General features: G+C 40.5%; 1 protein-coding gene across 3 annotated transcripts in view; it reads left to right on the forward strand.

The window, feature by feature from the left end:
- The window catches only part of LOC122557702 (doublecortin domain-containing protein 1-like), a 544,701-nt gene that overhangs the window by 38,916 nt on the left and 488,248 nt on the right, over positions 1-17,537 (forward strand). For 2 of the 3 annotated variants that reach the window (XM_043705578.1, XM_043705577.1), the window contains exon 1: positions 16,188-16,510. In XM_043705578.1, coding sequence (XP_043561513.1) covers positions 16,323-16,510 — 188 coding nt within the window. In that variant the 5' untranslated portion in view covers positions 16,188-16,322. Of the gene's footprint in view, positions 1-16,187; positions 16,511-17,537 lie in introns of those variants that run through there. The other variant, XM_043705576.1, reaches the window with a different exon arrangement.

Genomic DNA, 17,537 nt, shown 5'->3' on the forward strand with positions numbered 1-17,537 from the left:
ATATAGCAGTTTGGATCAGTAATTGGCTTGCTGAAAGAAGACAGAGGGTGGTGGTTGATGGGAAATGTTCATCCTGGAGTCCCGTTACCAGTGGTGTACCGCAAGGGTCAGTGTTGGGTCCACTGCTGTTCGTCATTTTTATAAATGACCTGGATGAGGGCGTAGAAGGGTGGGTTAGTAAATTTGCAGACAACACTAAGGTTGATGGAGTTGTGGATAGTGACGAAGAATGTTGTAGGTTACAGAGAGACATAGGTAAGCTGCAGAGCTGGGCTGAGAGGTGGCAAATAGAGTTTAATGCAGACAGGTGTGAGGTGATTCACTTTGGTCGGAGTAACTGGAATGCAAAGTACTGGGCTAATGGTAAGATTCTTGGTAAGGTAGATGAGCAGCGAGATCTCGGTGTTCAGGTACACAGATCCTTGAAAATTGCCACCCAGGTTGACAGGGTTGTTAAGAAGGCCTACAGTGTTTTAGCTTTTATTAATAGAGGAATCGAGTTCCGGAACCATGAGGTTATGCTTCAGCTGTACAAAACTCTGGTGCGGTTGCACTTGGAGTATTGTGCACAGTTCTGCTCACCGCATTATAAGAAGGATGTGGAAGCTTTGGAAAGGGTGCAGAGGAGACTTACTAGGAAGTTGCCTGGTATGGAGGGAAGGTCTTACGAGGAAAGGCTGAGGGACTTGAGGCTGTTTTTGTTAGAGAGAAGAAGGTTGAGAGGTGACTTAATAGAGATATATAAGATAATCAGAGGGTTGGATAGGGTGGACAGGGAGAGCCTTTTTCCAAGAATGGTGATGGCGAGCACGAGGGGGCAAAGCTTTAAATTGCGGGGTGATAAATACAGGACAGATGTCAGAGGTAGTTTTTTTACTCAGAGAGTAGTAAGGGTATGGAATGCTTTGCCTGTAACGGTAGTAGATTCACCAACTTTAAGTACATTTAAGTTGTCATTGGACAAGCATATGGACGTACATGGAATAGTGTAGGTTAGATGGGCTTCAGATTGGTATGACAGGTCGGTGCAACATCGAGGGCAGAAGGGCCTGTACTGCACTGTAATGTTCTATGTTCTATGTTAAAACACACACACAAAGCAGATCACCAGCATCTATTGGGCTGAAATTAGTCAGTGAACATTCCAAGTCTAAGATTCTATTCTTGTCCTGAGAAAGGGTTCTCAATCTAAAACACCACACTAAATTTGTCACAGATGCTGTCTGACCTGTTGAGCACTTTTAACAGTTTTCTGTTTTTGTAATCACAAACTGATAGTCCAAGATGGTAGGACTAACAATTTATTTCTATAGTGTTGTTGAACAGGGACCTAAAATTTGCATCACAGGTGGACAGGGTAGTTAAGAAGGCATTTAGCACACTTGCCTTCATTGCTCAGATCTTTGAGTACATGAGTTGGGATGTTATGTTGAGTTTGTGCAGAATGTTTATGAGGCCTATTCTGGAGTACTGTGTGCAGTTCTGGTCCCCCTGTTATATGAAGAATATTATTAAACTGGAGAGAGATTAGAAAAGATTTACCATGAAGTTGCTGGGAATGGAGGGTTTAGTTATAAAAATAGGCTGGACAGGCTGGGACATCTTTCACTGAAGCATAGAAGGTTGAGGGATGACCTGAGAAAGGTGCATAGATAAAATGAATAGCAAAGGTCTTTTTCCTAAGGTGAGGGGAGTTCAAAACTAGGGGTCATATTTTTAAGGTGAGAGGGGAAAGATTGACAAAGGACACGAGGGGCAATTTTTTTACACGGAGAGTGGTTAATGTGGGGCATGAACTGCTAGGGAAAGTGCTGGATGCAGGTCTAGTTAGAAAATTTAAAAAACATTTGGATAAGTACATGAATAGGAAAGGTTTCAAGGGACATGGGCCAAATGTAGGCAAGTGGAACTAGTTCAGTTTGGGAACATCATCAGCATGGACTAGTTAGACCGAAGGTCTGTTTCCATGCTGTTTGACTCTGTCTCTGTTATGGATTATGATGTAGAGGTGCTGGTATTGGACTGGGATGGACAAAGTTAAGAATTACACAGCACTACGTTATAGTCCAACAGGTTTTTTTGGAAATACTAGCTTTCAGAGCGCTGTTCCTTCATTAAATAAGTAGTAGGGCAGGATCATAATATACAGAATGTATAGCAAAAGATCACAATGTCATGCAATTAAAATATACTGAACATACCGAGATTGCTGTTAAGTCTTTCATCTTTTAGAATGGGTTGCAGGTTTCAGTTAATTAATATGTAAATCCCAGAACTTCTTTTAAGTCACATACTTGAGATAACTTAAGGTTTTGTAAAAAATATGACATCTTAGCTCAGACAATATATTAAAGGTGTGCGGTTACAGTCTGTCTGTATCCCAATCTTGAGTCAGACTGGTTCTATTTCCAAAGTGGGAATTTGGCAACTACTGGCCAATCCAACCAAAGGACACACCTGTGAACTGAACAGGTTGATCAAGACTTTTGATCCAGTCCTTCAGAGTACCCTATGCACTCTCATCCCATGTACTTCTCACATATGGGAATTCTATTGCCTTCCAACAATAATAAAGCCAACAACCTGGTCATTCCATCGTGTCAGGCAACAGAACCCTGAGTGAGAACCTCTTTGGCTATGTCGAGGGCACCTTGAAACCCATTAGACAGGGGACCCGAGTTTCTGTTAGGACACTACAAATTTCTTACAGAAATTCAGCACCCACGGACTAGTCAAATCGGGAACATACCTGGTCACTACACCAGCAAACCCGATGATGACAGCATCACTGCGACAGCCTCAGTACTCAATACCAACAACTGCCAATCTCCGAGCACCATCCTACAACTCATCCACTTCGTCCTTGATCACAACATTTTTACCTTTGACAACCAGTTCTTCATCCAGACACATGGAACAGCCATGGGGACCAAATTAGCACCCCAATATGCCAATATTTTCATGCACAAGTTTGAATAAGACTTCTTTACTGCGCAGGATCTCCAACCAGCAATACACCAGATATATTGACAACATTTTCTTCCTCTGGACCAATGGCAAGGAGTCACTGAAACAATTACACAGTGATAATCAACAGGTTTCATCCCGCCATCGGACTTACCATGGACTATTGTTTAGTATCTGTCTCACTTTTGGACACATGCATATCCATCAAGGATGGGCACCTCAGCACCTCACTCTTCTGCAAATTCATGGATAACCTCATGATAGTGTACCTCTCTTGCCTCCACCCTAAACATATTAAAACCGTCATCCGCTACAGACAAGCCCTATGCATACACAGGATCTCTTCAGATAAGTAGGAATGTGATGGACATCTGAAGGTGGTGAAGGATGCCCTCATAAGAACAGGGTACGATGCTCAACTTGTCGATCATCAGTTCTGACATGCCACAGCGAGAAACCATCATGACTTCCTCAGGAGACAGATACAGGATGCAACCGATAGGGTACCCTTTCTTTGTCCAGTATTTCCTGGGAGTAGAGAAATTATGCCGTGTTCTTTGCAGCCTGCAACACATTATCGATGACGATGAGTACCTCACCAAGACCTTCCCTATGCCTCCATTTCTCACCTACAAATAACCGCCAAATTTTAATCAAACCATTGTTCGCAGCAAATATAACTGTTGGACAGTAGCATAACCTGGTGCTGGATGATTTTTTATGTTATCGATTATGGCACTGGTTTTCAGTTTTCACATAAAGAGTCAGGGAATACTATCACAAAGTCCTGAAAAAAAATCACAAAACGGAATATTGCTGGAAATATGAAATAAAGCAGAAATTACTGGAAATGTTCAGCAGCTTATGGAGTATTGACTTTTATGGGACTGAAAAAGGCCCTTTGACCCATTATGCACATGCTGGTCATCTAGCACTTATCTACTCTGGTCTCATTTTCCCACACTTGGCCTATAGCTTTGTGTGCTGTGGCATGTCAACTGATTATTTAAATGCTTCTTCAATATTGTGTTGGTTCCTATCTTTAATGTTCTTTCAGGTGAGTTTCAGATACCCACAACCCTCTGGGTGAAAAAATTCTTCCTTAAATCCCCTCTAAAATCTGTTGGTTACTAAGGAAAACTATTTCTTCCTATTAACCCGATCTTTACACTTCATAATTTTGTCCACGTCCAACCTATTTAGTCTCTCCTCATAGCAGAAATGCTCCACTCAAGGCAATATCCTGATAAATCACTTCTGCACTCACTCTACCTCAACCCCAACCTTCTGAAGAAGGGTCACTGGAGTCAAACCATTATCTCTGATGTCTCTCCATTGGATGCTGCCAGACTTGCTGAGTTCATCCAGCAATTTCTGTTTTTGTTTCACATCCTTCTTATTGTGTAATGGCCAGAACGGCACACAGTCTCCAGTTGTGGCCTAACTAGTTTCTTACAAAGGCTCCATATTAACCTCCTTACTCTCATATTCAAGTCAGCATGACAGCATCTGTGGAGAGAAATAAAGTTAATGTTTCAGGCCTGTGACCTTTCAAATCACAAATTCTGGCAATAACATAGAATTTTGATTATGGCATGCCATGGATTTCCAATTATTTGTTTTATTTTTGTATTTCATTCATGTCTGCACGGCGTAGGCACTTAAAGTGCACATTGATGCAGAAGGAGGACGTAAGTTGCAAAGCATGGTCAAGATTTTTTTTAGAGATGGGTTATGCAGGCCAGTGTGCACTAGAACTTTCTTTGAGCACAATATATGCAAATTACTAATTGAATGACTGCTAATTGCTAATTAGCAGCTCAAAGGAGTAGAATTGTGATAATTCTAATTAGAAAGGCATGGAGAGTTAAAAATATCCAGTGTGTTTTAGCACCTGTGTTTAAGGGACAGTAGCATCATTTATTTGATTTCTCGGTGCAACTAGCAATGTAATTATTTTGTTTCCTTTAAGAAGTGAAATTCAATTGAGTGACTTTTTATTTGAATAACAAAGATTTAAAGTGCATGATTTTTTTTCCAGGGTAGAGGAGACACAAACAATATTCTGAAACATGTTGTAGAATAATGTCTACAACTGAAGAGGATTATAACTTTTAAATACTTTGAACTTGCTCTAAACTGATTTTAAATATCAATAAGATTCACAGTCTTGTTAATATGAAAAGTCACAATGGCTAATGTTCCTAATTGGCTGTACATGTAACATATATTGAGCTGGTAACTATCAGTGACAGCCAGATATTGCTGCTGCGACTCAGCTTTATTTGATTTATCTGCAAATCAGTGCATACACACAGCACATTGGTAACAGTTTACAAATGATTAATAGTTGCCATATTCAAGGCAAGGCACTTAAAATGCTTATTAATCTGTTAGTACATGTCCCAGTAATAGAGTAGAGTCAAGTTCATCTTCCATTAGCTCTGATTTGGGGTTATACGACTGTAGTTGTTTTGGCACTTAATAGCTACATTTCTGTATCTTGGTAACGTCTGAAAGGCCCAGTAGACTGAAAACTAGTGAATGTAACTCCTTTTTCAAAAAGGGAGGAAACTGAGGGCAGGAAACCACAGGGCAGTTAGCTTATATGTTCTAAGAAAGATATTAGAAGCCATTGCCGAAGGTTTTATGGCATGACACTTGGAAAGGTTTGAGGAAATCAGACAGAGCCAACATTGTTTCGTGAAAGGGATATCATGTTTAACCAATTGAGAGTAGATCTTGGGGTAGTAATTGGCTGTGTTGGATTTATTCTGCTTTTTGTATAGGATATAACTGGGCAACTGTCCACATTGTCATATTGATGCCAGTGTTGTAATTGTACTGGAGGAGCTTCGCAAAGGGAGTGGCAAGTTCTGGAGCTTTATTAGTATTATTATTAGTATTACTAATACTTGAATTGTTTAGTTACCCAGCACCATTCATAACTGGATGTTGCAGGACTGCAGAGCTTAGATCTGAGCCATTGGTTGCGGGATTGTTTAACTGTCTGTCATTTGCTGCTTATGCTGTTTGGCAATCCTGTTTGGTCGCTTCACCAGGTTATTACCTCATTTATCGGTATGGCCAGTGCTGCTCCTGATATGCCATTGCACTGGGGTTGATCCCCTGCTTGATGGTAGTGGTTAAATGGAGGATATTACTGGCCCATGAGGTTACAGATTGTGTTGGAATACAATTTTGCTGCTGCTGATGGCCAACAGCACCTCATGGATGCTCAATCTTGGAGTTGTTATATCTGTTTGAAGTCTTTCACATTTAGTATGGTGATAATGGCACACAACACGATGGAATGTGAAGGTGGGACTTTGTTTACACAAGGTTTGTGCAGTTGCTACCCTTACTGATATTCTCATGGACAGATAAATCCCCGGCAGCAGATTGATAAGAATGAGGTCAAGTACATTTTTCCCTCTTGTTGGTTCCCTTGCCATCTGCTGCAGATCCAGTTTAGAAGCTACATCCTTTAGGACCTGACCAGCTCAATCAGTTGTGTTACTGCTGAGCCATTCTTTTGGTTTACATTGAAATCCCCCACCAGAGTACATTTTACATGTTTGCCACCCTCAGTACTTCTTCCATGTTTTTCATCTTGGAGTACTACTGATTCATCAGCTGAGGGAAGATGATATATGATCATCAGCAAGAGGTTGCCTGTATAATCAACATTCCTTTTGCATCCTTGGAATTTGTGTGGTAATTCCTACATGAATTGCACACTTTTGACTCCAGGGAAAAGTTATCTTCTTCCATGATAGATCTATGTTGTATAAAACATTGAGTAAACTCTATTCCTAAATTATGAAACTGAGCTCCTACATATACAGCAGAGTTGAATTTTATATTGTCATATAGATACCAGTTTTACATAATTTGATGTTTTTAATGCATATTAGACAGATTAGGTACTGGAAGTGACAATAATTTGGGTTCCAATAGGACACTTGGCTCTAGATGTTATTACTGTCATGATGCAGACATTGCCAAAAGATTGGAATATTAAAGATGAAATGAAATTAACTGCCCTTGACATCTACATCTTAACTGCATTTGGCTGATTGTAGAAGCAAGGAGTCCTAGTAAAATTGAAATCAATGAGAATGAACGATACGTTTTTGGAATGTTTGCAGTCATACCAAGCACAAAGAAAGATAGTGGTTGTTGTTGAAAGCCAATCATCTCAGTCCCATCACTGCAGGAGTTTCGCAGGGTAATGCCGAAGTCCCATTATCTTCAGCTGCTTTAACAATGACCTTCCCTCAGTCATAAGGTCAGACATGGTGTTATTCACTGATGATTATACAGTGTATTATACCATCTTCAACCACTCAGAGGGTGATGCTGTCTATTCCTTCTCTGCAGCAAGAGTTGAATTAATTTCGGCTTGAATTTATATGTTGTAAATATCAACTGTGCCACAGAAGTTCAAGACAAAGAAAAATCTCTCACCAGAGGGATCCTAACCTCTTCTTTTGGCAATCAAATCCCTCATCAACTCTGTGAGGGTTGCTATTGACGAGCAATAGAACAGACACATTTGGCATAGAATTAAGCATCACATGATAAAAGCTGGATTGATTAGGAAAGGTCAGCACGGATTTCTAAAGAAGAATTTACGTTTAACTAACTTGCCGGAATATTTTCAAGAGGTAACAGAAAGACTGGATGAAGATAAAGCTGTTGATGTACATGAACCTCCAGAAGGTATTTGCTCACATTTGAGGAAAGTTATAGGTCGTGCAATAAGAAGGTCAAGGGCATTATAGATGGAAAACAGGGAATAATGGTCAAATTGATGTTTTTTGGACTGGAGAAAAATTTGTAATGGAGTTCCCCAAGATTGGTATTAGGATCCTACCTTTTCCTAGTATACATTAATAATCTACATTTTGGTGTGCAAGGCATTTCAAAGTTTGCAGATGACACAGAACTTGGAAGAATTGTAAACCATGAGGAGGACAGTGTAAAACATCAAAAGGACATAGATAAATTGTTGGAATAGGTGACCACGTGGCACGTGAGTTTCAATGTAGGGAAATGTGAGGTGATGAATTTTGGTAGGTAAAACACTGAAATATAGACTGATAGAGTCATAGAGGAACACAACAGAGGAAAAGGCACTGCGGCTCATCAAGTTTCTTCAAAAACAACCACCTACATTTTCTAATCCAATTTTCCAGCACTTCACCCATAGCCTGTATTTCTTAAATGTTATTTGGGTTTCTCCCACATCACCCTTACTGGCAGTGACTTTCAGATTTGGGTAAAATAGATTTTCCTCACATCCCTCTAAACCTTCTGCTCCTTACCTAAAATCCATACTTCCCAGTCATTGATCCATCCACCAAGGGGAAAAGTTTCATCCTGTCTGCCCGGTCTATGTCCCTCATAATGTAATACATCTCAATCGTATCCCCCATCAGTCTCTTCTGCTCCAAGGAAAACAGTCCATTCAATTTCTCTTCATGAACGAAACTGTCCAGCTCAGGTGATATCCTGGTAAATCTCCTCTGTGTCTTCTCTAGTACAATCACATCATTCCTTCAATTTGGGTTCCAGAACTGCACACAAGACTCTTTCAGTGGCCTCTCCAATGTCTTATACAGTTCTAGCATAATCTCTCTGCCCTTAAAACTCATCCAATATGCCTTCTTAACCACTTTATCTACCTGTCCTGATAACTTAAGGATCAGGTGGACATGCACACCAAGGTCCCTCCGCTTCTCAGGGTCCTACCATTCCTCATGTATTCCCTATCATTGTTTGTACTGCCCAAGTACATCATCTCACATTTATCTGGATTGAAATCCATTTGCCATTCATCAGCCCATCTGAGCAGCACATCTATATTCTCCTGTAACCTAAGGCTTTCCTCCTCACTATTTACCATCCATTTCATGTCATCTGTGAACTTACTGATCAACCCTCCTATGTTTACATCTACATTGTGTTACACATACTACAGACAGCAAAGGGCTCAACACTGATCCTTATATAACCACATTGGACAGAAACCTCAAGTCATGAAAACACCTCTCAACCATTTCCCTCTACTTCCTGCCAGTCAGCCAACTCTGGATCTGATTAGCCATATTTCCTCAGATCCCATGGGCTCTTACCTTCACTATATGTGTCTTGTGCAGGATCTGATCAAAAGCTTTGCTGAAGTCCAAAACAAAATAAAGGTACAATTACAAATGGGGTGTAAGAACAAAGGAACCTGGATGTATGAGTGCACAGATCATTGAATGTGGCAGGACAGTGAAGAGAACAGTAAGTAAAGCATGCAGAGTTCTCAGCTTTATTAACAGGGGCATTGGGTACAACACCAAGGAGGTGACATTGAACCAGATGTTGATGGAGTTAGGTTCACTGAAGCATTCAAGAGGGCATTGGGTAATTATTGGATAAATATAATGTGTAAGGATATGGGGAAGCAGTAGGAGATTGGCACTCGGTAATGATGCTCATTTGAATACATGGGAAGACTTTTGTGATTCTGTGACAGAGGCTGGGAATTTCCATTTTGAAGTTAAAGTATGGTGATGAGTGAATTATGGATTGTCGCTTATGCTTTTTCCAAGGGCAAATTATCTTATGCAATTATGTGCTTCTCATGTCATTACGATGCAAGCATAATGTTTTATGATTGACCGAATGAATCATATGAAATGAACAAGTAGGAAACTTACTCCCCTGGTGAGATATTCTAAGATCAAAAGATCTGCTGCCACAGTTAAAAGCCTGTTTCATTTAGAAACTGAAGCTTCACTCATTGAAATCCAGGAGACTTGAAGGAGCCTCTGGTAATCACTGCCAAACTCACTGATGAAATTTCACTTGTATTATTGGATGTAACATGGGACAAAGGAAGGACAATTTCCTGGAAGATGGTACCAGGAGGCCACCCCGTCAACCTCATCTGGCCTGGATCAAAATAGCAATGCGGGCCAGTACCACTGGCCCTCAAAAATGCAACCAATTGCAGTGCCAGAAGAAAATGAATGATTTGATGTGCTCTGCAAGTTAAGTGGTATCACTTTCTTTCTGCAAATTCACACTCATCGGGACACCTCACAGTCTAATGCTGCCCAACACAGGTAGCTCAAGAAGGATTCAAATCGCTAAGCCCCAGCTTCACATCCACCTCCTGTCCATCAACATTTCCTGGGCACTGCACGTCTTGCATTTATGAGGGATGGCAGAGTTCTGCAAGGTCACAAAGTGCTACTTCACCATTTGCCATCATATTTATCTTTCTCTTCATCTGATTGTAGGTCATGTTTGCTGACAACAGTGTCAAGAGGACTGTAGAGAGGTGTGGGACCTAAAGATCCTCACCATCTTTTGAGGAGCAGGCAGTAGAACCTCCTGGGGAATCCTGGGATAGTTCCTGTGCCAGTGGAGATACAGGAATGGTTCAGCCATTGGTGATATGGTCAACCCTCGATAGGAAAAGGAATATCAGGCAGTCATGCCAGAGACCCTGGATTGGAACAAAAGATATGGGGTTTATCCATGTTCTTCGTATTGTGGTGGCTTTGACACGGGAGCATTTGGTTGCCTCCATGGAAAGGGTGGTTGCCACCTTGGCAGCTACCCAGGTTCAGCAAACTATTCAGTAGCTACTGGATATGTGCTCAGATCTGCTGTAGGTAGTCAGCAGCTCCCTCCAGGCCCTCTCAAGGAGACAGTTTGGTGCAAGCAAAAAGGAGAACTGACAGATGGGTAGCTCAGAAGCTTCTTCTCAGGATACTCCAGAGCTGCCCTTCTTCCCAAGGCTACTCTGTCTAATGACTCCATGCCTTCCAACAGCTGAGCATATGCCTCAAAACTATGCTGGACAGGGCCTTCTGGGATGACAGCCCCCAGGGGATAACTGCTAAAGTCTTCTAAGAAATACCATTCAGCAAGCTCCCTCCTTCCAGTTGTGGGAATCATCCGTATAACAAAATGTAGTGGGAGAAAGAAATATCTTTTAAGGATACATTGGTGGCATAGACGTTAAAACTTGAATCTCTGCACTTTTGTAAATATATGTCTTTTGATCTCTGCTAATATCTGTTGTACTCTTACTACACAAATAGAAACTGAAAAGGTTCTCAGAAGTGAAAGCATCTTCCACCATTGATAAGATATGTAGTTTTTTTGTGCCTGTCTCATAATCATTAGAGATTGCCTCATTTTTCACAGAAGCACACAAATTATGGATCGGTGACAGGGTTTCCATATCAGTTTTAGAGTCATAGGGTCATAGAGATGTACAGCATGGAAACAGACCCTTCGGTCCAACCTGTCTACGCTGACCAGATATCCCAACCCAATCTAGTCCCACCTTCCAGCACCCAGCCCATATCCCTCCAATCCTTCCTATTCATATACCCATCCAAATACCTCTTAAATGTTGCAATTGTACCATCCTCCACCACATCCTTTGGCAGCTCATTCCATACACGTACCACCCTCTGCATGAAAAAGTTGCCCCTTAGGTCTCTTTTATATCTTTCCCCTCTCATCCTAAACCTATGCCCTCTAGTTCTGCACTCCCCGATCCCATGGAAAAGACTTTGTCTATTTATCCTATCCATGCCTCTCATAATTTTGTAAACCTCTATAAGGTCACCCCTCAGCCTCCGACGCTCCAGGGAAAACAGCCCCAGCCTGTTCAGCCTCTCCCGATAGCTCAAGTCCTCCAACCCTGGCAACGTCCTTGTAAATCTTTTCTGAACCCTTTCAAGTTTCACATCTTTCTGATAGGAAGAATTGCACGCAATATTCCAACAGTGGCCTAACCAATGTCCTGTATAGCCACAACATGACCTCCCAACTCCTGTACTCAATATTCTGACCAATAAAGGAAAGCATACCAAACGCCTTCTTCACTATCCTATCTACCTGCAAGTCCACTTTCAAGGAGCTATGAACCTGCGCTCCAAGGTTTCTTTGTTCAGCAACACTCCCTAGGACCTTACCATTAAGTGTATAAGTCCTGCTAAGATTTGCTTTCCCAAAATGCAGCACCTCGCATTTATCTGAATTAAACTCCATTTGCCACTTCTCAACCCATTGGCCCATCTAGTCCAGATCCTGTTGTAATCTGAGGTAACCCTCTTTGCTGTCATCTGCAAATTTACTAACTGTATCTCTTATGCTCGCAACTAAATCATTTATGTAAATGACAAAAAGTAGAGGACCCAGCACCAATCCTTGTGGCACTCCACTGGTCACAGGCCTCCAGTCTGAAAAACAACCCTCCACCACCACCCTTTGTCTTCTACCAATAACACTGATGTTCATGATAAGATTTAGGGAGGAACCAGGGCTAGAGCTGTTCAATTGATGGACCATGCACACACACACACCCACGCACCTCAGAGAAGTGATGGCAGAATCTGTCATGTTATCTGTAGACTTCAGGAGGGAAAGGTCTATCTCAAAATCATGCTATAAAATTTAAGAGTGTTGGCAATAGCCACATCACCATGTCAAAATCTCGTAACTGTAGACCCAAATGAATGGAATAGCTTAACATTGATAGCTGATAATCGTGGATGTATTTCAAAGATACAGTGAAGGAATATTGAGTCATGAAATGCAGCATGAAAAGAGGTTCTTCATCCCATAGTTTTTGTGTGGGCAGCAAACACCTGTTTATTTTAATTCAATTTTCTAGCACTTAACTGTAGCCTTGCATGCTCACATTTCAAGTGTTCATCTAATTTGTTCTTAAACTTTATGCTCCTTACCTTGAAAATGTGTTCCCTCGTTATTGACCTTCTACAGCGGGAAATAGTTTTCTCCTTTCTACCTTATAGAATCACAGAATCCCTACAGTGTGGAAACAACTTCAGCCCAACATGTCCACACCAGCCCTCCAAAGAGTAACCCACCCAGACCCATTCCCCTACCCTATTACTCTACATTTAACCCTAACTAATGCACCTAACCTATACATACCTGAACACTAAGGGCAATTTAGCATGGCCTGTTCACCTAACCTGTATATCTTTGGATTGTGGGAGGAAACTGGAGCAACCAGAGGAAACCCACACAGACATGGGGAGAAGTGCAAACTCCACACAGACAGTCTCCCGAGGCTGGAATCAAACCTGCATCCCTGGCGCTGTGAGGCAGCAGTGCTAACCACTGAGCCACTGTGCTGACCAATCTATGCTCAGAACTTGTACACCTCAATCAGCTTGTTTCCCCCTCAACCTTTTGCATTATATTGCACAGCCGTACGGGGTAGTGAAAATGTAAGGTGCATAAGAAGCAATCTCAGGATGTGGAATGGCTTGGTAATATTCACTAGGTAGTTGACTTTCTAAGGCAGAAGTGGGTTCTGCAGATGCTGGAGATTAGAGTCAAGATTAGAGTGGTGCTGGAAAAGGACAGCAGGTCAGGCAGAATTCGAGGAGCAAGAAAATCAACATTTTGGGCAAAAACCCTTAATCAGGAATGAGGCTGATTTATTTCGGAGGTGTAGATTCTCTAAGTGAAAGATGCAAAGATCACCATAGAGCAACTTTCGAGAAGTGCATCATCACAAAAATGCTCAATATATTCCAGCTGTTTTAGTGCTAACATTGCTCCAAGCAAGGTTTTTTCACACGCCTTAGCCTTTGTAAAAGTGAGGAGATCTGAACCAGAGTAGAAAACAAAAGTCATCATTTTATTGCACAGATAGGGTTCATCCATTCTAAATCCACATTTCAGTATTACTTTGCAAGCCTCATTGTGATTTTGTCTTTAGTTACACTGTCCCTTAAGGGATGTCAGTTTATTTTAACTTGGTCCATGTATTCCTGCTTATTTAGAAAGAGTAGCTCATTCTACTCAGTTGTGACATGATCCCATGAGGTGCTGTGTGAAAATACATTGTGGCCTGATTGACATCTTGTCATCTCCCAGGTCTCCAATAGTCAATAGCAGCTAACTTCAAGCCAAGATTACAAGAACAATTTTTTGGGCTAATCTAAAAGAGCATGGGAAGGGGTAAAGTCATCGTAATTCCAGAGGACCATAGGGCTGCCCTCTCATTAGAGAGAGACAACTGATAGTAGTTTAACCTGAAGATATTGTCAGGCTTTATGGTGTTCCAGCAGCAGTAGATGCCTTGAAGCCCCTGATTAAGAATAAATATAGTTAATTGGGAAGGCAAAGTTAATTCCAGCAACTTGTGCAATTAATGAGATGCAAATGCATGCGTGATAAATTTCTCCACTTGACGCCAAGGGAGTTGACTTGCCTTCAGAAGAATGAGAATGTTGTTGCTAAAATTTATGCCAACAGTGAGAGCCTGTTTTTCAAACTTTCACTCAATTAAGTCACCAGGCCAGCCATTATTTTCACCATCTCTGGGAACAGAAAATCGCACTCACAAAATCTGTGGCTACACTAACTGTGTATTTTGTGATAGTGACTCATTTGCTGACTCCTCAATAGCTTTCCATCATCTCAAGACACAAGTCAGAAGTATGATGGAATAAAATGTGCATCCAGTTGATGAAGAAGGTTTTGGGAGTCCATCTTCACTCAATTTCAGACTTATTCACAAAGTGAAATATTACTTATGAGTAGTTTCTAACCTAATAGTAACCCACCACCAACGTTAATATGTGTTTCTTCATATTTATTTTAATAAATTCAACATATCTACAGTGTTATTTTCTTCCAAATTAAGGTTGAACAATAAACTTTTGACACTTTCTAAGAGTCAGCTGATAATTCAGTTTGGCTGTGTTTCGGTTACCCAGCATTATGTTTGACGGATCCAGAGCTGCTGCTTTGGCCAACAGCTGAATAGATGAACTGCATTCATTGTCACAGAACCACAGCTCACAAAATATTGATGTGAACCCTCTTCATCAAACACAATTGCAACTCTAGATTTTAGCACCTGTAGCGTGGCTACATCTCTCCTTATGCTGCTTTGAGTATATCAATTAACCAAACTAACTAAAGAAAGAATGACACCCTGACTACAAGATATGATGGTATGTTACATATCACTCAGGGCAGATGAATTACTGTGGTATTTTTATATGCATGTTGTAGTTTGAAGCCATGGATAGTAAGGGTACAGGCTCCAAAATTCTTCCTGTCACCTGGCTGCCCAAAAATCTCCCTGCTGTTACCATTAACATTGGCATGTATTGGAAGGATTTGCAGATTGATAACATGTTTGGTAGCTTTATGAGCTGTACTTTCTTTGTTCATCAAATGCTGAGATTCTGCCTCAGAGACATGTGTTTCTTTATGTTACTTATCTTTTGAAACAAGATCTTTATTATTTAGAAGTTGTAGTTGTAAGGTTAAGAAGCAATACTCACAAGATGTAACTGTTTGACATCTTCTGGCTTGCCCTGTAAACTTCTCTTGCAGCATTTCCCAAATTTCTTTTTTCATTATTTCCATTAGTTTTAAGTTATTTGTTGAAAGAACCATTCAGCATTTTTCCATTGTTATACCAGCTTGCACAATGATTGCCCCTCACCTCTAGATGCTTAAAATTAATTTGTAAAATTAACATGCTATCCACGAGTGTGGATGAGTGAAGCTTCAGACCACTTAAAATGCTCAACACATATCAAAGCTTTATTGGCATCCAATTTATCACATTAAAAATTCATTCCCTCCACCACCAGTGCACATGGCTGCTTTAATAAGATGCATTACAATGCAGCAACTTACCAAGGTGCCTTGACAGCGCTTATGAAACCTACAACCTTTATCACCTAGAAAATAAGAGCACTAGACACATGGGAAAATGACCACCTGCAACTTCCCCTCCTTGTCACATACCTTTCTGACTAGAAATTATATCACTGTTCCTTCATTGTCACTGGGTCAAAAGCCTGGAGCTCCCTTTCTAACAGCACAAATGAGACTGTCTACACCACGAGCTATGGATGCAGTTCAAGAAGGTGGCTCATAACCACCGTCCCAAGGACAATAAATATTAGCCTTGTCAACGATGCCAGATCCCATGAATGTATAATTTTTAAAAATCCAGTTAAGATTTAAAAGTAAAGTGAAAATATGGAAATCATAAATATTAGCATGACATTCTTTCAGAGACAGAAATATTGAATTTCAGATGCTTCAAATTTACAATATTTCTAACATGTATACATTTAAATGGCTAGTAGATTTTTTTCTGATTATTTTGATTCAGGTTCTGAAACTAAGGCTTGTTAAATCATATTGCAATGAACATGAATTAAGGTGATCACAGGATTTTTATTTAGTTTCATTGTTTCTGGGTCTGTTTTATCATTTCTAACAATGTTTTTGCTCTAACTCAACTCTCCTTTTTTCCTTCTAGATATGAAATGGGTAAAAATCAGAGGCCAAAGAGTGCAAGCACATCTAGCAGCAAGACATCTGCGACTACAGCCAGGGGCAGTGTGCCATATACCGACTCTCTGAGATCACAATGCAGCAGCTTGGAAGATGCTTTAGTACAAGAATATATTAAAGAGATCAGTAAATTTCCTTCATCATCACAGCGTTTGCCAAGGTAAAAAATTTAGTACATTGAACTATTATTCAACTGCTTTTGTGGATTAAAGATTTCTTAATCAAATAAAATGACTGAAGTAAATACCTGGTGGAAAAATACAAGAAAAATAAAAGATAAATAACTCATTCGTAAATGTAGTAAATAAATAAGAAGTTGTGACTGGAACATTGATGACTGTATTTTCAGAGGCAGCTATTAGAATGATAAAAACAGGAGTAACCAATTGGAATTTTGGATGGGTTTTTAATAACCTCAACTGAAAGGAGGGTTATAGAAAAAAAAAGAAAGCAAAAACTACAACAGAATAATATCTTTCCTTCCATCCTGACAATAATAGCAATGCAATATAGTGATTGCTGACCTGTATCTATTCAGAGTTTAGATCAGAGTGGTACTGGAAAAGCACAGCAGGTCAGCTTGCTGTGCATGCTCAACTCTCAAACAACATGGAAAGAATGGAAGACTTGCATTTACCTAGCACTTTCCATGATAGTTAGACCTTTCAATGCGTACAGTCTATGAAGTACTTTTGCAAAGTGCCCACTGTAGTAATATAAGAAACTTGACAGACAATTTGCATACAGTAAATTCCAACTTGATCATGACCTGTTCTTTTGTTGTTGATTTGAGAGATTAGTATTGGACAAGATGTCATGGATAACTCTTCTTCTGCTGTTCTTCAAAATACCACCATTGGATATTTACATTCACCTCGACAGGCAGATATGACTTCAGTTTAATATCTCTTCTGAAGCAAGGCACCACCAACAATGTAGAACTCCTTAGTACTTCACTGGCATGTCAGCCAGACTTTTGTGCTCAAGTTCGGGAATGGGATTTGAACCAGAGCCATGTGACTCAGAGGTGATGCTACACGCAGATCTTTAGAACTTCCCACTTCCGCAAAAGAACAGAAAGGAGGGCATTTGGTGCTATCTGGATCGGAGGTGCCAGTCAAATTTACAAGATAATTACTATCTGTTGGTAATGATTAGTGATAGATGGTATGAACTGAGAGAAAAAT

Source organism: Chiloscyllium plagiosum, chromosome 16 (genome assembly GCF_004010195.1).
Source record: "Chiloscyllium plagiosum isolate BGI_BamShark_2017 chromosome 16, ASM401019v2, whole genome shotgun sequence".
Taxonomy (NCBI): domain Eukaryota; kingdom Metazoa; phylum Chordata; class Chondrichthyes; order Orectolobiformes; family Hemiscylliidae; genus Chiloscyllium; species Chiloscyllium plagiosum.